The sequence below is a fragment of the Ixodes scapularis genome, unplaced genomic scaffold (assembly GCF_016920785.2).
Source record: "Ixodes scapularis isolate PalLabHiFi unplaced genomic scaffold, ASM1692078v2 PGA_scaffold3__209_contigs__length_174095766, whole genome shotgun sequence".
Lineage (NCBI taxonomy): Eukaryota > Metazoa > Arthropoda > Arachnida > Ixodida > Ixodidae > Ixodes > Ixodes scapularis.
In genome coordinates this window covers 41785655-41802922 of record NW_024609868.1, presented here as the reverse complement: position 1 = coordinate 41802922, position 17268 = coordinate 41785655, and the positions used below count along the sequence as shown (strand labels likewise).

Below are 17268 nucleotides of genomic sequence, written 5' to 3'. Positions count from 1 at the left end.
AACTAAAGCACAAATACATCATACATTGCACCAAATGTCTTATTCTTTAGAAGTAGAAGGTTGGGTCAACACTGAGGAAGTTGCAGCTTTTGCTTTTCTTAGGATGTCCTTGTCGAACACTTTTTCGTAAAACTTCCCGGTCTGGCTGCATCTCACAACTAACAACTGTTCAAGAGTCTTTTTTGACATGGAGGAGTGGAACTGCGTGTGTGCCTTCTTCACTTTGCTGAAGACTCTCAAACTCTGCATTGCTATGCGAGACTGCCGGGATTCCCAACATCACTTTTGAAAGCTTAGCATACTTAAAAGTGCCATTTATGTCTTGAAGATCAGAGACTGCACTCCACTGTTCATCAATCCGCTTCTGCATAGTTACTTCAGCAGAAAGATCTTTCACTAGTAGGCGGCTCAACTGAGCCTAAACATCATCCAGGGCAAACTCCATACTTTGCTCTTCTCCAACACTACGAGCACCCTGGAGCGACAAAAACTAGAAAACTACTTTGGAACCAGCATATAGATGACATAGCAAATAAGGCCAGGGAAAAATTGCATACACATCGATGCACCTTAAAATTGGTGGATAGCGAAACAAAAAAGACTGCTTACCAATCACTAGTACGTCCTGTACTGGAATATGCTCACACAGGTTGGTACCCGCACACAGCAGATGGGATTAATAAACTTGAATGCATGCAAAATCTGGCTGGGAGATTCATATCTAATGATTTAAGATATACTGTGTCTGCACCATGTTTACTGGAACAAGCCAATATCCAGCCATTGGAGGTTAGAGTGAAAATAAACAGATATAGAAATCTATATTTTTTTATTAATGAAATCTTTAATGTCAATAGTGATACTAGATACATCAAATTTTCAACAAGAGGTTTGGCTAGACTAAATCATACTAAAACTTCTAAACAATATAAAATTAAGCATGATGTCTTCAAATATTCCTTTTTCCCTCGGGTAATAAACGAATGGAATTTTTTGTCTCATGAAATGGTAACCCTCCCATCACTTGATATTTTTGTTGAGGCAGTCGCTTCTGCCATGGGAAAGTGATCGTAAGCATAACACACCAAGGCAATATGTAACCACCCCTGCTATGGCTTACAGATGTGAGCCGCAGTATTCTTTAAATAAATAAACTGTCAAGAGGACTGGGAAGCGGTCGACGAAGAACTTGACATCAGCAAACCTGGCTTATTTAATGGTGGAACGTCTGGCCACCTATGCACTTTCCAAAATCTCCGACTTCAGACCAAATTTGACGATGACATAATCACTTGCCTTTACAAAGAGCCTTCTAATTCGTGCAAAAACCTCTTGCCTGGCTTCCTTCTTGAAGTTTTGCAAGCTCCACGCTGCCTGGCTGCTGACTACGATGTCTTCATCATGTTTTTAAGGCGAAAGCCTTACATGTCTCATTATTCAGTCGACCTTCGAAGTCTTTAAGTGAAAACATGTCGGCAACATGAAAAGTATAAAAACACGTCGGCGACACGAATGGTACCAAAATCCACAGTTCGTCACTAGACCACAAGATGGCATTACTTGTGCCAGAACCGGCGAAGGCGCGCGCGTGCGGCGCAAGCCCAGCGGGAGAAGACACTTTTGCTTGGGCAGCGGTGAAGAGCGGGCGTGCGACATGCTGCGAGATTAAACACGCCAAAAGTGTGGTCAGAAAGAGCGCTGTCTTCGGAGGTTTGCTACCACCGGGATCGGCGCTTGTGCTTTCGCCTTCAAGTTGTCTTTGGGATAACATAAGAGACCCTGTGAATTTTATTGGTCGCCAGAAGACTTGTTGTCAATGTCTGTCAGCACATCCGTTTCTTTGATCACTGACCGCTTGACAAAGTGCAACATCAGGTCCCTAAGCAGGTTGTGAAGGATCCCCTGGAGCAGATGTATTTGGGGGGCCCAGACTGCAGAAGCACGTTTACATTTTCAAACTCTGAAATGACGGACAGCAAGAAGTCGCAATATATCCTGTTGACATCTGACGAAAGGAGCTTGAACACTCTTTTTCCCTGTTCAAGACCTTGCCATCTTGTTGCTTCTGCATTCCCGGAGAGGGAGCTGTATTCGTCGCAGAAACACCAGTGTCAATTTTCGGTCTCTTGCTTTGATGAGCACTCTCTCCTTTCTTTGCAGCTTTCTTAGAGCCAGCCTTGAGTTCACTTGGCTTACTTGGTAGCTTCAAGGCCAGGATGGGCGACCTTACCTCACTATGGGAGAAGCTAAGCAGTGGTTGCCACTGCTCCCCAAGCCGTTTCAGGCTTTTGCCAAGAGACAGCCACCTAGTACGGTGTGAAGATGATGGTGGTAAATGGAGAGGACACGGAACTCCGAAAACAGTGTATGTGAAACAAGCGCAACATGACTCAGAAAAAGAACACTATACACTCCGTGCGACGCGACTGGCGCGCCGCCGCACGGCCGGTACCGAAGGTAGGCAGTGAGAACCCCAGAGAAAACGAAACCGAAACCACGCCGGCGTACGTTGGTACGCATTGAAGTCGGAGTAGTGCGGTTGCGCTGGGTTCACAGCATGAAGTGCTGCCTAGCTGTGCTGCGTCATTAAGTGCTTCGATAGTTATGCGTCGTATCTCGTGGAGACAAAGTTTCACAGTTTTTCACCTCGCCGATGTTTTGTGGGACAGCGACAACGATGGAGCCGTGCCGTACGACGCGAGAAATTTGGTCTCCCGATCATGTCGGCCACTGTGTCGGCTCGGCACGGCTGACATATTCTACACTGCCGCTTTGCGCTCTGCGTTTGTTTTCGTACCAGTAACGCCTACATGTGTCAGCGCCAATGGGACGAACTGAAATGCCATCCCACACTCGCGGGTATACAGTGCCAATTTCGTTGGAGGAATGCCCTCCAAAGAAGTTTCGTCCCCATCGTACGTGTCGATGATATTTCCGGACAAGTATGGCATGCAATCTGTATTTCATGAAGATAGAAGATTCGAACAGTAAAAAAAGTGACAAATATAAATCTAAAGGAAACAACAATGAAACTCGGAATCACTGGAGAATCGACGTTTGAGTATGGAAGTTTATGTGGTGTGCTTTCTTTCTTGATCAGCCTCCTTTTGGATGTGGAAATGCTGACACCCCGAGTTCTGTAGACAACAAATTTTTTTCTCGGCTTTAGAGCCACCTATCGCGAAGTGGTTCAAACTGGAAGTACCGTCCACTGGTCCTTTCCTACCCGTAAAGTGTGCACCTCCCACGATGAGTGGTATTATCTGACAGCCTTTGACGGTCAAAGGCAGCTCCCATTTAGTTACGCCGCCCAAACTAAATTTCCACCTGGTTTCGCTATGCCAACTCTTTTTGTTATAAAAAGTGTTGTGCCAAGTGACGGTCATGTCAAAGTACCTGTGCGCCGAAAATCAGCACCTCGCACAACAGGTTATTACACAACAGCTGACCGCAAAAGCCCTTGGCGGCCAAACAGTGTGTTGGCCGACAACTTTGTTTTCTCGGCTTTGGAACCACCTTTCTTAAAGTTGTTTCAAATGTAAGTACAGTCCACTAGTACCTCCTACCTCTAAAGTATCTACCTCTCCTGACCAGTGGTATTCTCTTGACAGCCTTTTCATGGTCAAAACCGGTTCCCATTGAGTTACGCCGCCCAAACCAAATTTTCACCCGGTTTCCGTGAGCAACCTTTTTTTTTTTTTTGTATAATAAGTGCTGTGTCATGTTAGCGTCAAGTCCAAGCACCTGTGTGCCCAAATCTGCACTTTCCACAGCTCGCTATAACACAACATTTTGGGTCCAATATTGGATATCCTGTACAGCTTTATTTCTTTATTCGTTAGAAACATAACTTTCACACCTGCTGTCTTAAAGAGACTTGGCACTCTTCGTGCACGAACTTAGTGAACATCTCACTCGCCTCCAAATATCATCGTTCCAGCAGTCCTAGGTTTACAGCGACGAGCGAAATAAATTTCCCACTCAGAGCAATTATGGAGCCGGCCGTCTTGTTTTTCGGAAAAGTGCTCCAACTCCTTTTTCGGCTGCAACTAGAGAAATTGCCCCTAATAACGACTCAAACTCGGTATATAAGTGGAGAACAGCTAAATACCCTTCTGCCCCAGCACTCATGCAACGTCACCCTCAACTTATCGGCTCAAAAAGCAGAAGTTTCGTCCGTGCGCGCTTCCGCCGCCACAGCTCAGCATGCGAAAAGGCGCCGCAGGCTGCTGAACGCGCCTCGCAGTCGAACGCCAGCTCCTCCGCTAGCGGCGCTGCGCGCGTTTTTCAAAGCGCCCCCTATAGTTCCCGCACGAAGTGTATACAGATATTTACAACTTTTCGGGCGCACCCATCATGTCCATGCTTTTAGTGGTGTCCCGCTTGTACCGACGGTGATCTTGACCTGCGTGGGCGTCGTCCCCACAGGTTTTTACATCTGTCAGGAATCGCGCCTCAGCAGGCCGATCCGCTGGTGTCATTGCATCCTGCCCATCTCCCGCCTTCACTCCCGCACCTTCTTTCTTTCTTCCTTTCCACTTCGCGGTCGCTTCCCAAAATCCACATCATCACAATTACCCCCCACTCAAAACAACTGTTACGATTTCAAAACCTGTCACACAAAAACACATTATAATCTTAAAACAAAATCATACCAATTGTCCACATATTACCTTACTAATGAATGATCCAACGTTATCTGATAGATTGAATCCTGCTCTCTACGTGCCACAATTTCTTCCCCTATTTATAAACTAAGCTATTCTAATCCAACGTTTCAAATTAAATTCTTCCAGTTACAGTAGAACCACGATTACCCGGTTCATACATTCATGAGTGAGGGCAGGGGAAATGTCCCATTGAGTTGCACTGTATTTTTTCTGGTCCGTAGGTTCCAGGAAAGTATGCTCAACATTCTACCAAATATTGATCGGATTGTACGTCTCTTGGCAATCAACATTGCACTCGCATATTTCGAGCTCCAAACATCCGGTCTCGACGAATGAACACTGAGCAGCCGTCCTCGGGGGCATACGACATGGCACGTGCGTGCGGAGCAGTCTGCTTGTTGATAACACCGCTGGTGCGTCTATTGTTTTCCACAACTTCCGAGCTATCCAGGTGCACAAGAGCGTTTTGGTTGGAACTACAGAACACACAGCGTGGTTTTACTGTTTTGACTCATTATTCAATTAGTCAAATAATCTCTCCCAAATAATAACAAAGGATTCCAATTACATAGCTTTCGCATCTTGAGTGCAGCTCCGGCGGCTTGGGCCAGAACCTCGGTACTTTTCACCGGCGTTCTCGGCTGTTGGCAGTTAGCGTCTGCACCGCTTCGTTGTCGTACTGACCGCTCGTAACAACAGCGCGTCCACCTGATGCTCTCATTCATTTTCCTCTTCAAGTGCTACTGCCGGCAAAAGTGGCTCGAATGCTGTCGTAACGATCAACAAAACCTGCAGCGTAAAAATCTAAACCCAAAAACGGCTGTATACCAATCGAGCTTCGCCCGTGCGAGCGCATGTTCACTTCAGTTGTCAACGCCAGAGCAGAACGCTCGCTTATGGCTTTTCAAGCGTTTGCAAAGTAAACACATGATTATAGGTCCTTCTTGGGTAACTCCAGCAAGAACTTTAAGGCATTGTTCGGAGGCTTGAGAGCACCGATTGCAAGAGTGTGCAAGAGTACCTCTAGACTAGGGCATACAATAGAGTAGCAGCAGTAGTAGTAAATGAATGAATGTGGCATTTCTTTGTTTCTTTCTTGGCATTGGTTCAGCTCCGGTTGCTTCATCAAGTTTCGCCAACGCTTTGGCAGCTTTGGATTCGCGTTCCGCCCCAAGCCCGCGTCATCCCATTTCGCCATCGTTCCTGTGCCGTGTAGGCTCATTTCAACCTTAATGGCGTCACGAAAGCGAAAGCCGTTATCCCTCCAGGAAAAGTTTAACATTCTTGCTGCCGTCGACTGGGACCCGAAACAAAAACGGATCGACATCGCCAAAGAGCTCAGACTGCCTGCCTCGGCGGTGAACACGTGGATCAACACTAGGTTTTTTCCCTCCATGTTGTTTCACACCTCCTCCGCTTTGGTAATGGCATCTACCCTGTACTTTCCTGGCTGGGCCTCTCCTCGTACCCTTTGGTCCTCTTTCACATTGCCTGGCACTCCCACGTTATTTTCCCGTTGCATTTTACTTGTGCATTAACCAGCACTAGCTCAAGGGCATCACAGAAACCTTCTAACAACTTTCCGGTTGTATCTGTGAATCCGTCAAACTCTTCTAAGCGGGCATTCATTTCTCTTATGATAATTATTTCCCGATTAAAGGGCCACTAATAAGAAAAAAAGAAATACTTTTTTTTAAACAGTCTGGTTGGGACACGCGTGTCAAAAAATAAAGTTTACGTGAAAGAAAAATTTGTTTAGAGCAATTATGGCACGAGATATATCTTAAAATTCAGCGCACAAAGTTCATGACGTCACGGAATGGTCGTACACTCTTTCCACTTCAACAAGATGGTCATAGACTCTCTCCACCTCAACGTGATGGCCAAGCCGATCCACCTCTCCTCCATGCATCCAAAATATTGAGAGAAAACAAGTGGAAAGGTGACTACAGACTAAATCGCGTCGTCAATATTGCTGTAAAAAATTTTTTTTCTTTTCGCGTAGAATTCATTTTTTGACACGCGTGTCCCAACCAGACTGTTAAAAAAAAAACATTTTTTTTCTTTTCAGTGGTTCTTCAAGGCCAATTTCTCTGATGTCCCTCGATTTACATGTAACCTGTTCTGTATTTCCCACCCCTTTTAAGTCATTTCCTGTTTTCAGGTAAGCAAACCCCAGAAGAGTGTTCAGACTTCTACCCTACCTTTCAGCCATAAAAGTTCTCAGCAGCTTTCCTTCCCTCTTTCCCAGTCTTGTCCATTAACTAACATGCCTTTGTGTTCACCTCCCATCCAGGAGTAGCCTGGTACGTTGCCAACACCGAATTGTAAACTGGCGAGATGCCAGCTTGAGCAAAAACAATTTACTAAATATTATTTATTTTTATTTCTATACGAGATTATGAAAATTATTCAATTATTGTTATCAATACAATAACCATAAGAAAGCACTGGAAACCGGCCACTCTACGATAAAATCGTAAAACTTGGCAGGTCTGTTGGCCAAAAAAGTCAGTAATGGTCTTCCGAGTCTTCTTTTTTCCGATGTCACCCAGAAGACACTTTCGGAACGCATAAAAACATGCGAATGTGTCGTCGCTGACGTTGATAGAGCTCACTATGCTGCTGCAGCGCGTCGAGGGCATGCAGTGTTTCAGCTGTCGGCAACGGCTGCTCGTCGTTAGTTACTTCACCGTCATCATCTCCGCTATCTGACTCTCCTTGCAGTGCACAGAGTTCAACAGACGTGCGTGTGCAAACAAAGACAGTTCTGCGGATGCTTCCTCGTTGATGACCACATGATCAACACTGATTCCGAATGTCATTTCTTATGTTCACTCGTGTGGTTGAGAGTTACTAAACCCCGATTATCGCATGACAACAAAAAAAAAAAGCAGCAACCCAGGAGTTGGTAAATGCGAGTTACTCCAACAAGTCAATATCAAATCACATGACAACACAGAGACTGCAGCAACACTGGACGTGGGTATGTTTTCAAAATTTTAATGCAGCCACGGCTATCGTGATTGCTTGGCCCGTATGTAGAAAGAATGGCGAAAAAAAATGATACAAAAACTCCTGCTACGGTTGGAGCCGAGTGATGCTGCCCTAAACAATGCATAAACATTGTGGATCATCATTCGTATGACCCACTGCGGCTCTGGAAAGCATTCAGACTTTCCAAAATGTAACACAATAAACTTAAAAGGCCCCTGAAAAGAAAAAAATAGGTCTGATTGGGAAGTGCATGCCAAAAAATTAATTTTACGCGAAAGAAAAATAACATTATTTTTGCAATATTGACGGCGCATTATTTATTTTAAATTCTGCGTGCAAAGTCCACGACGTCACAATATGGTCTTACACTCTTTCCACCTCAAGGAGATGGTCATACACTCTCTCCACTTCAATGTGATGGCTAAGCCAATCCACTTCTTTGTCACGTGCCTGAAATTTTGAGAGAGAAAACAAGTGGAAAGGAGGTGACTATCAACTATATCCCGTCTCGCGCCGTCAATATTGCTCTAAAAATTTTTTTTTTCGTGCAGTTCATTTTTTTTTATTTTCAGGGTCTCTTGGGGTAATTTACCCAGGGAATTCAAAAAATTTGTATCATCCCAGAATTTGGATAAACCACAATTACTGCACTATTTATGAATAAGGCCTTTGCATCTACTTTCCCACAGAACACATATACAGCCAATCATTGTGTTGCGCATAAATAACAGCGAATAACCAGATTGAGAACACAATTCTCCATATCAAAGTTCTCAGCAATCTTCACAAATGGTATCTTCGCACAAAGACATTAACTCTGTCCTGTGAAGAGCTGGAATCATGCTGTTGATCGCAGTGATTGGCAATCTGCTTGCTCCGCGAAAAAGCAAACTTTCGGGTTTTCTTCACAAATAATGTGGCTGTTACTCGAGCAAATATGGCATATCATAGAGATTCTACTACCGTAAAATACCGGGCAAGCGCCCACTCAAAATTTTGAGATAATCATGAAAAAATGGGGGATGGGTGCTTGTCCGGTCATCAATTCTGCATGTCAATGTACTGTGCATATTTTCTCAGATTTTACAAATTTGGGAATGGGCGCTTAATGTGGTATGGGTGGATACACGGTATTCTACGGTATAGGTTGTGTTATGTCAAAAATGGCTAATTAATGCAGATTATTCAGCAAACCTTTTAAATATTATTTATGTGCACAAACCACCCAATGCGAAAATTGTAGAATGTTTTGAGAAAAACACCACTGTGTCATTTCTATCAAGATAGCCTCCATGTGTCTAATTTTTTTTAAACGTTTGAAGAATGTGCACGAGATTTAACAAATATTCCATGTGACTGAACATTGCGGTTCGCTAGAGGGTGGTCATGTGGTATTTGTTTTTTAAATCTCACTCGATTTCTTTAGAGATAAAAAAATTAGAAACACAAAGGCTACATTGATGTCAACAACACAATGGTTTATTTCTCGACAAGCTCTGGAACTTTTGTACTGGAGGTTCGGTGCACAAATGAGTACCGTATTTACTCAAGTAATAGCCGTACCAAATATGAAGAAAACCTGAGGGTTGGATTTCTCGAGGAGCACGCAGATTACCAATCACTGCGATCGACAGCATGATTCCAGCTGTTTACGGGAGAAAGATAACGTCTTCATGCGAAGATACCATCTGTGAAGATTGCATTTATATGGAGAATTGTGTTCTCTATCCGGTTACTCGCTATGTCATTTTTGCGTAACGCAATGATTGGCTGTATATGTGTTCTGTGGGAAAGGAGATGCAAGGACCTTGTTCATAAATAGTATGGCTATTACTCTAGTAAATACGGGATCTAAAAAAATAACTAAATAACCTGCGCTAACAAGCAAGTTTGGCACATTGCAAAATTCATCTCAACTTGCTCAATAAGACTGCTGTAAACAATATTGTGTTGGATCGACATGCGCAGCAAGCACCACCTTTTTTAAGTCTTGTTACAAATTAGCTGAAACATCTCATATTAAATAACAAATATACTGCTTGTATTCCACACCAGTTAATTCTAGCTGAACATAGCTACATTCTAAATGCCACATCTATAGCAAGTAAAACGCTTTTAAGAAACCGGCTTACAGTCATCTCTGAGCCTTCTTTTACACTGCGTGCATAGGATGTTCAGCACTTATGGCGTTGAAGAGGTCGTTCACAAGGACAGCGAAGCGTTTCGTTCCAGCACAGTCCTCGAGGCCAGGATGTTTGAGACGGGAGTGCATGCTCAGGCCTGGAGCAGTGGTCTGACTGAAGGGTTGAGCACAAAATAAGAATGAGATTAAACTTCAATGAATCTTGTACATGACTGTTTGCTTAATACTACATGAACTTTTTTTTTTCTTGAGTGAGTGAGTGCAGGTTTAATTTTTATGGCTAATACCCCTGTCCGAGGGGCACATCAAAGGAATTCAGAATATACTCATTTAAAGAGAATCGACAAATCAGCTTGCGATCTCGAGCCTATCGACATGCGCTGATTTGCCGACCCTTTCAGGAGTTTGTTCTGAAGGCCTTGTGCCCGTTTGACACGGGTATGACTCCTGCCCTGGAACAACCAACTGAAGGTGTGACAGAATTAGAGCTAACTGCATGTTCTGCTCAAGCATAACTTTCAGACATACTTAAGGTACACAAACATTCTAGGAGAGTAAGAGCCTTCAAATCACAGCTACAGATACAACCGGATGGAAGCTTTCCCTCAACGTTTTGTGCCTGCCCCCCTACTTTCCACTGCAGTGCCAAAAATGCACACCCAAAAGGCTGTATTGCGCCGCAAGTTTATTTTGCTTCCTCAACACTGAAACTAATACCTCAGGCTCCACCGCACTGCCAGATCCTTACAGTTGGCTCGGGAGGATTTTCAACGTTTAGGTTGTCGTTTAGGATACTGCAGTGTTATTTGATTTTTGTATAAAGTACTAACAATAATACTAACAATAATCGCTGGTTGTGGTATATTTGGGCAGGTTATATGGCTTCTTTAAGTGAGCTTCTCATCGCGCACTGTAAAGAAGCGACACCCACGATGTAAAAATTGTGATTTTGCGTCTCTTGCTTTGCCATAGTGTAGCTGTGTGCTAAGGGGAAGCGCACCTCTCCAGAGGGACATGGTGCGCAAGCACGTATCAAGTAATTAAAATGAAAAGAGTCTGAGCAATACTCATTGGAAAACTTGCGTTCCACTTAAATTTTCAAAATGAAAACGCTGCAAGCTTATATGATTTGAACAAATATCTGCTGTGCTGTTAGGCATTATGCAAGGGGTTAGGTACATGGATTGTGTACGCATAATGAACATATTCAAAATTCATGCACACACATAAAAATAAAAACAATGCAGAATACATTTCTATACTTCAATCCAACCCTTATCTCATATAAAAAAACATAATCAGAAACCGAGATTAGCTGTTCTGAAAGTGAATGCCACACCCTAAAAATTTTAACTGACTGCAGTATGCAGACAAGTTGAGAGTATCACTGGTCGTGACCGTCTTTCAAACTGAAGATTCAGGAAATTGGTATCACAACAGGATTATTAAATAATGTTGATGAGGTGTACCTGGGTGGCACCATAGCTCTGTCGCTTTTCGCTTTTCCATAGCTCCATCGCTTTTCCTAAACGTTTAGCTGGTATTCAAGTAAGCTTTCATTTTGTTTTGTCAAATCCCACGTTTAGTTCCCACCTTTATGTAAGCTATGAACTGTTTGAAGGTGTAGTCAATAAAGCATAAATAGAAACTAAACTAGCTTTAACAGTGGACGAACAAAGGTATTTCGAATAACCTCTACGGGTTCGGCCAGACTTAAAAATAATTCATTTTTACATTATTCAAGCATCACAGCTTGGTTTGCCTTTGATTCCACATCTAAACAAACCAATCACAGATGTTCATGCCCCGTACTTCAGCAATTAGCACACATTTTAAAAGCAACTGCTGCGACGGAGCTTGTTCAACCAAAAGGGTAACTCTTGTCATAATATTCCGGTTGGCATGTCGGGCGTCTTTAAGCCCATTAAACAGCGATGGTTGCAGACCGAGTGAGAAAGCCAGGGAGGAGCATCAGTTGCCCAGCCTCCGGTTCAAGCTTTCTACATTCGGTGTCTTGTATGACTGGAGCATGCACGTGCGGCCAAAACACGCCAGAAAGCGGTGCGTGCGTGTAGGAGGCCGGGTGTTTGAAAAAGACGTCCTGCCGTTCTCTCCCTCTCAGTGACTGTAGCAGTGAAGTGCTTGAATGCTAAGCAAAGACACTGTCCTTCAGCTACACAAGCTGCCAATAAATCTTAACATGTTATTCACATAACAAAAATGAATGAAAATTAAATACATATTTGTGCTCCGAAAGTTACTTTTACTAACCCAAAATGAAGTTTCAGCTGCTCCACGGAGTGCCCTAAAATGGCTCCGACCAATCGCGCCACCATACCTTGCATTAGAGCTGCTATCCAACACAATTACCTGAACTGCCAGCCCGATGTTCATTTTCCTCGAGTTGTTGGGGTCCATGTGCTCCTTGGAAAGCTTGGGCACGGCTTGTACTCGGTGCCTGCCGTCGGCCTCGTAATGGAGCTTGTAGTGCTTGAAGTCCATTTCGTACCTGCACATTCTAAAATATGGCAAATCATCTTTCAGTAATGCAGCTGTATAAAGCGAGGAGGTTATAAAACCTTGCTTACCATGCTGCACTCGTGACGGTGAAGATGATTTCGAATGTACTATATATAGTGGGGAATGTCACACAAAAGGTACAAGGCGGGACAACGGTCACATGTATGAGGGACTTTGCGAAATGGGCCGTCGTTTTTTTTATATCCCACACTTCGATCACATTGCTTTGTTCATTGTGGCACCGCCACTGATAATGGTAACGACTGCAGCATTCTAATTTTCAAGTTTCAGCATGGCCGGCAAAACAACAAGTTGCACAAGAACAGCTCCAGGTGTAGCATTCCGCGTTGCAAAGCACGCTGTGGGCTGAACCCTGTCGTGAAACAAACACGGCTACTGGTGCACTGTCTGTAGCACTAGCCTGTTTGCTTGATCCGTCCCCGCCTGCAGCACTGCCTCGTCCGCTCAATCTGTCTGCGTAGTCCACGAAACTGTCCAGTTTGTAAGTGCAACAGTTTAAGGAAACTGCCTTTTAAACCTTTACTTCGTCCAGGATTAAGGTTCTATAATGCAAAATTCCTTTCTCATCAGCAAGTTAAGCCCCTATGCTTGTAAGGGCTACTCGGTTGAACCCAAATTCACGTGGAGCTCTCTTGATGAATGACTAGAGTCGTTCGGCAGATGGAAGCAGGAGGAGGTTCATCTGTGTTATCTGCTTATGCATGTCGACTCGTGATCTCCAGGGGCAGGCATGTCACGATCCACTATGTGTCGCATCACATTCATCTTGCAGATTTCTTGATTGTGTCCAGCGCAGTTCGGAAAGCCAGCTGCTGAGTGCGGAAGCTGTTTCATGGCATCATAAATTTTTTTCTTGAGGCATTGACAATAGCTGACACTTGAGGTTTTGAACCTCCTCTTTCAGTCTCTCACAAACTTCGGTTACCCTAAGCACTTTTCTTCTCAGAGATCGGACATCTGAGCGAGACTGAATCTCTGCTTGTGTGTTTGGCTGGGCAGACTTTCTTTTTTCTCGTTGGCGAAGCAGCTTTTGGAGCTTGGTGCATTCTTCACACTGCTGACTTTCCGAGAGAACCATGCAGTTCTTTCGATACCAGACATCGCCTTGTCTCACTGCTGTCACTGAGGTTTCGATGCTTGGGCATTGTGAAGCGTGACAACCTTTGCAAACCTCGAGGCTGTTCACATACCTCAGGAATGACCTGACTTCGTTCATATTCCTCAATGTTAGTGCAGTCTGTTCACTTCTGGTTTCAAAACTACTGTAGGTAGCTTCAGGAACAAGTCTTCCCTTTGAACTCACAGTTACTGTTAAGTCCTCTCTGAGCACCACGGCCCTTTCAACACTGACAGATTCGTCACTGTCCCTTGCTAACTTGGCAAAAATGATGCGTTCCTCCACAGATGTGTCAACCAACCAGTTGTCAAGCCATTTGCTTGCTTCAATTTGGCTCAGCAACAAGTGAAAGGTAGCAGAGTTGTCACCCCCACCTTCTTCGGCCTCTGATTTTTGATATTCGCTTGCTTCCATTTCACTCGGCAGCAAGTGAAAGGTAGCAGAGTTGTCACACTCCCCTTCTTCAGTCTTTATTGTTATTGTTTGGAATCCTGGTGCCTGTAGAGAGGGAGGCTCTGCTTGGGAACAGGAAGATGTCTCAGAAGTCTCATCGTCCCTTTCTGCAAATGCTGTTCCTCCCTTTGCAGCACTTTGCTCCGTCCGTATGGAAAAAGGCCCGCCGAAACCCGGGCAGGGTGTTGCATTCTTCTTCAGGAGCCACTTGCCACCACTATCTTCCTTGGTCTCCGATGTTTGGAATTCTGATGCCTGCAGAGAGGAAGGCTCCACTTGGGAACAGGAAGATGTCCCTGAGGTCTCATCTGCCCTTTTTGCGAATGCTTTTCCTCCCTTTGCAGCACTCTGCGCTGCCCGCTTCGAAAAAGGACCGCTGACAGCAAGGCAGGGTATTGCATTCTTTTTTAAAAGCCACTTGCCTCTTGGTATGAGCACTGTCTGACCTCCAATCTGATGCTCATAGTGTGTGCTAATCTGACTGCTATCAAAGTGCAAATCGCATACCGTGCTTTTCTCCGTCAGGCGGAAATCAGCTCGGCGTAGTGCATTTTCCCAGGCTTGGAGATCTTCTCGTGGTGGCTTGAAGAAATGCCGGCCCCCCTTTGGCTGTGAGGCGTACCCGCTGCTGCATCCGGGCGCGCAACAAACCGGCATACTGATCTTCAAACTTCCACAAGAGTAGGCAAGCGCAAAACTTAAATTTGAAAAACCAGCGAGCGAAAGACCGTGGTGGTATCGCGTTTGGCCGGCGACGCGGTGCTGAGGTGCAGTTTTCCAAAGTCACCTATGCGGCGGGCTTCCACACCCTTAGCAAGATGCACTTCAAGAGGCTCGGCGGCCAACTTAACGAGGCAAAGAAGACGATTCTGGGACTGCCCAGGCACATGAAACTGGAGGGGCTATGTGAGAGCGTCTTTTTACCAGAGTTCGAGGAGGTCCTGCGTCCCTAGAGAGGGGCCCACCACGCCACGCTACAGCACACGGCGGAGGGAAGGGCGACCGCAAAATCTTCGTGCGTCTCGGTCCTGGAATGGAACACCGTCCCGAAAGAACGACCCCCGTGGGAAACGATCAACCTGACCCCGAACGGGAAACCCCTACAGCGGGATATGAACACCTGCAGAAACAAGACGCGCGAACACCAGGGTAGGGCTTTACAGCGAGGAAGTGGAGGGGCTGCTGAGAGACGAACGGAACGTGGCGGCGTACACTGGAGCAGCGGCGGACTCGTACGCCGGCACCTGGGACCTGGGTCTGCGCGACCGTGGTCTACGGAAGTCCGCGATGATCCCCGACGACGAAACTGAACGTGCACTGCCCAAGCGGCCCAAGTAGGGAGGCTCAAGTGAGGGTGGGTGCAACTGCTAGATCGGCGATCACGGGACATGGACGCCATTTAATTGCTAAATTTTGCTGGGAGTCTATGGGGCAAAGGGTCGTTTTCTTTCCTAACTCGGTTCATAAAAGCCCATTAAGGTGCTTGAATAATTTACGCAAGGTATAAATGATTACTTTTCCATAGCCACCAGTTTTGTTGCGATAGGTTAAGTATTTTTTTAACGCGAAAAATGGTAAATTTCGCCATCTTGGACGTTGCTGCTTGTCTGGCAACTTTGCTTTCTCCGCTCGACGTTTGCAATTCTCGGAGCGAGAAGGAAGCGAGAGAGGCTGCGCCAAGGCGCTCGTTGCTTGCAATGGGAGGCGAGAGGAGGAAAGGCGCATGGAGCAACAGAGTTGCAACAGAGCGGGCGCCTGCTCTCGTGCAGGCATGGAGAATAGAAGGGTAGGAGAGGGCATGACGTCGGCCGCGTAGCCTCCACAAGCCATGCTCCCTTGATGCCTCGCCTCTTTCTCATTTTCCTCCTTACTCTCCTCACGTACCATGCCAACGTGACCACATCACGTGACCGTAGCTAGCCTTCGTCTTGCTATGGGGTACTAGAATACACCACGGTCTAGCCTTCGATATGATAAAACCTACCGGACGGAGCGCGCGCAAGCCTGCAAGGAGTCCTTCTACAATCAACCATCCATCTCACACGTGACATGTCACGCGCACCAATCGCCAGAGAGATCTTCGGTCACGCTGGGCACAAAATCGTTTAAACTTTTTATGACTAGGCTTCACCAATATTGCAGCGTGCCCCCTCCTAGTACTTCTAACCTCCTTGCGTGCAGGCAACATTGGGGCATATCCTTTCTCGAATCCTCTCCCTCAGGCGCCGCCATTAAGAGGGCGCGGTACCTCTATTTATTCGTCCGTTTCAGCCACCAGATGGCGCGCGGCTCGAAACGTGGTTGGATATCAAGGGTGCTGGATATCAAGGGTGCCTATGACAATGTGAACCAAAGAAACCTGTGGGACATAATGGAGAGCTTAAACCTAGATGAAGGACTAACAGCACTATTAAGGAACATTTACAAAGATAACAAGGTGATTATAACATGGGAAGGAATGGCGACAGGGAAAATAGAGATAAGACGAGGCCTTAGGCAGGGGTGCCCGTTATCGCCTTTGCTGTTTATGTTGTATCTGAGAGGATTGGAGGATAGACTAGAGAAGAGTGGGCTTGGGTTCAACCTTTCTTACAGTAAGCTAGGCCAAAAAATTCAGCAATCCTTACCGGGATTGATGTATGCGGATGATATTGTACTAATGGCTAACAACAGGACAGAGTTGCAGGAATTAATGAGCATCTGTGGTAGGGAAGGAGAGGAATTAGGTTTAGAATTCAGTAGCGAAAAATCGGCAGTCATGATTTTTAACGAGGATGAAGTTGAGAGGCTGAAGATACAGAATTTTACAGTTGAGAGAGCTAGTAAATACAAGTATCTAGGAGTATGGATATGTGATGGTGCAGAATATCTCAGAGACCATGAAAAGTATATAATAGGTAAGGGCAACAGAAATGCAGCTGTAATGAAAAATAGAGCACTTTGGAATTACAACAGGTATGAGGTGGTGAGAGAGATTTGGAAAGGGGTCATGGTGCCTGGCTTGACTTTTGGAAACGCAGTGCTATGCATGAAATCCGAAGTGCATGCGAAACTAGAAATAAAACAGCGCGGAGTAGGTAGACTGGCTTTGGGGGCGCATTGCAAAACGCCAAACCAGGGAGTACAAGGAGACATGGGATGGGCATCATTTGAGAGCAGGGAAGCGGTGAGCAAGGTAGAATTTGAGGATAGGTTGAGGCTAATGGATGGGGAGCAATGGGCACGAAAGGTTTTCAGCTATTTATACATGAGGAGTGTAGACACAAAGTGGAGACAGCGCACTAGGAAATTAAGAGGAAGGTTTTTGGGCTATAGCGAAGATACGGAAGAGCAAGTCTCAGTTAAGA

At 45.4% G+C, this 17268-nt stretch overlaps 1 protein-coding gene and 1 pseudogene across 4 annotated transcripts; both read right to left on the bottom strand.

Annotated features, from left to right (window-relative positions):
• Positions 1-169: 169 nt before the first annotated feature.
• On the bottom strand, positions 170-12312 carry LOC120846580 (annotated as a pseudogene).
• LOC115330318 lies at positions 7658-15336 on the bottom strand. Of its 4 annotated transcripts, none has more exons than XM_040215221.3 (4): positions 12399-15280; positions 12181-12328; positions 9800-9964; positions 7658-7882 (listed from the first exon to the last, which is right to left on the bottom strand). In XM_040215221.3, the coding sequence occupies exon 1, from the start codon at positions 14576-14578 to the stop codon at positions 13190-13192; it is 1389 nt and encodes a 462-aa protein (XP_040071155.1). In that variant the 5' UTR covers positions 14579-15280; the 3' UTR covers positions 7658-7882; positions 9800-9964; positions 12181-12328; positions 12399-13189. The 4 variants fall into 4 exon arrangements, with proteins under 4 accessions (XP_040071155.1, XP_040071157.1, XP_040358644.1 ...); XM_040215223.2 differs by having other exon boundaries at positions 7658-9964; positions 12399-14176; positions 14429-15280; XM_042292409.1 differs by lacking the exon at positions 7658-7882 and adding an exon at positions 7889-8117.
• Between the last annotated feature and the right edge of the window lie 1932 nt (positions 15337-17268).

What these genes read in the sequence shown, in the direction of transcription:
- LOC115330318 (XM_040502710.1), bottom strand. Translation starts at nt 14,578, where the DNA reads ATGCCGGTTTGTTGCGCGCCCGGATGCAGCAGCGGGTACGCCTCACAG.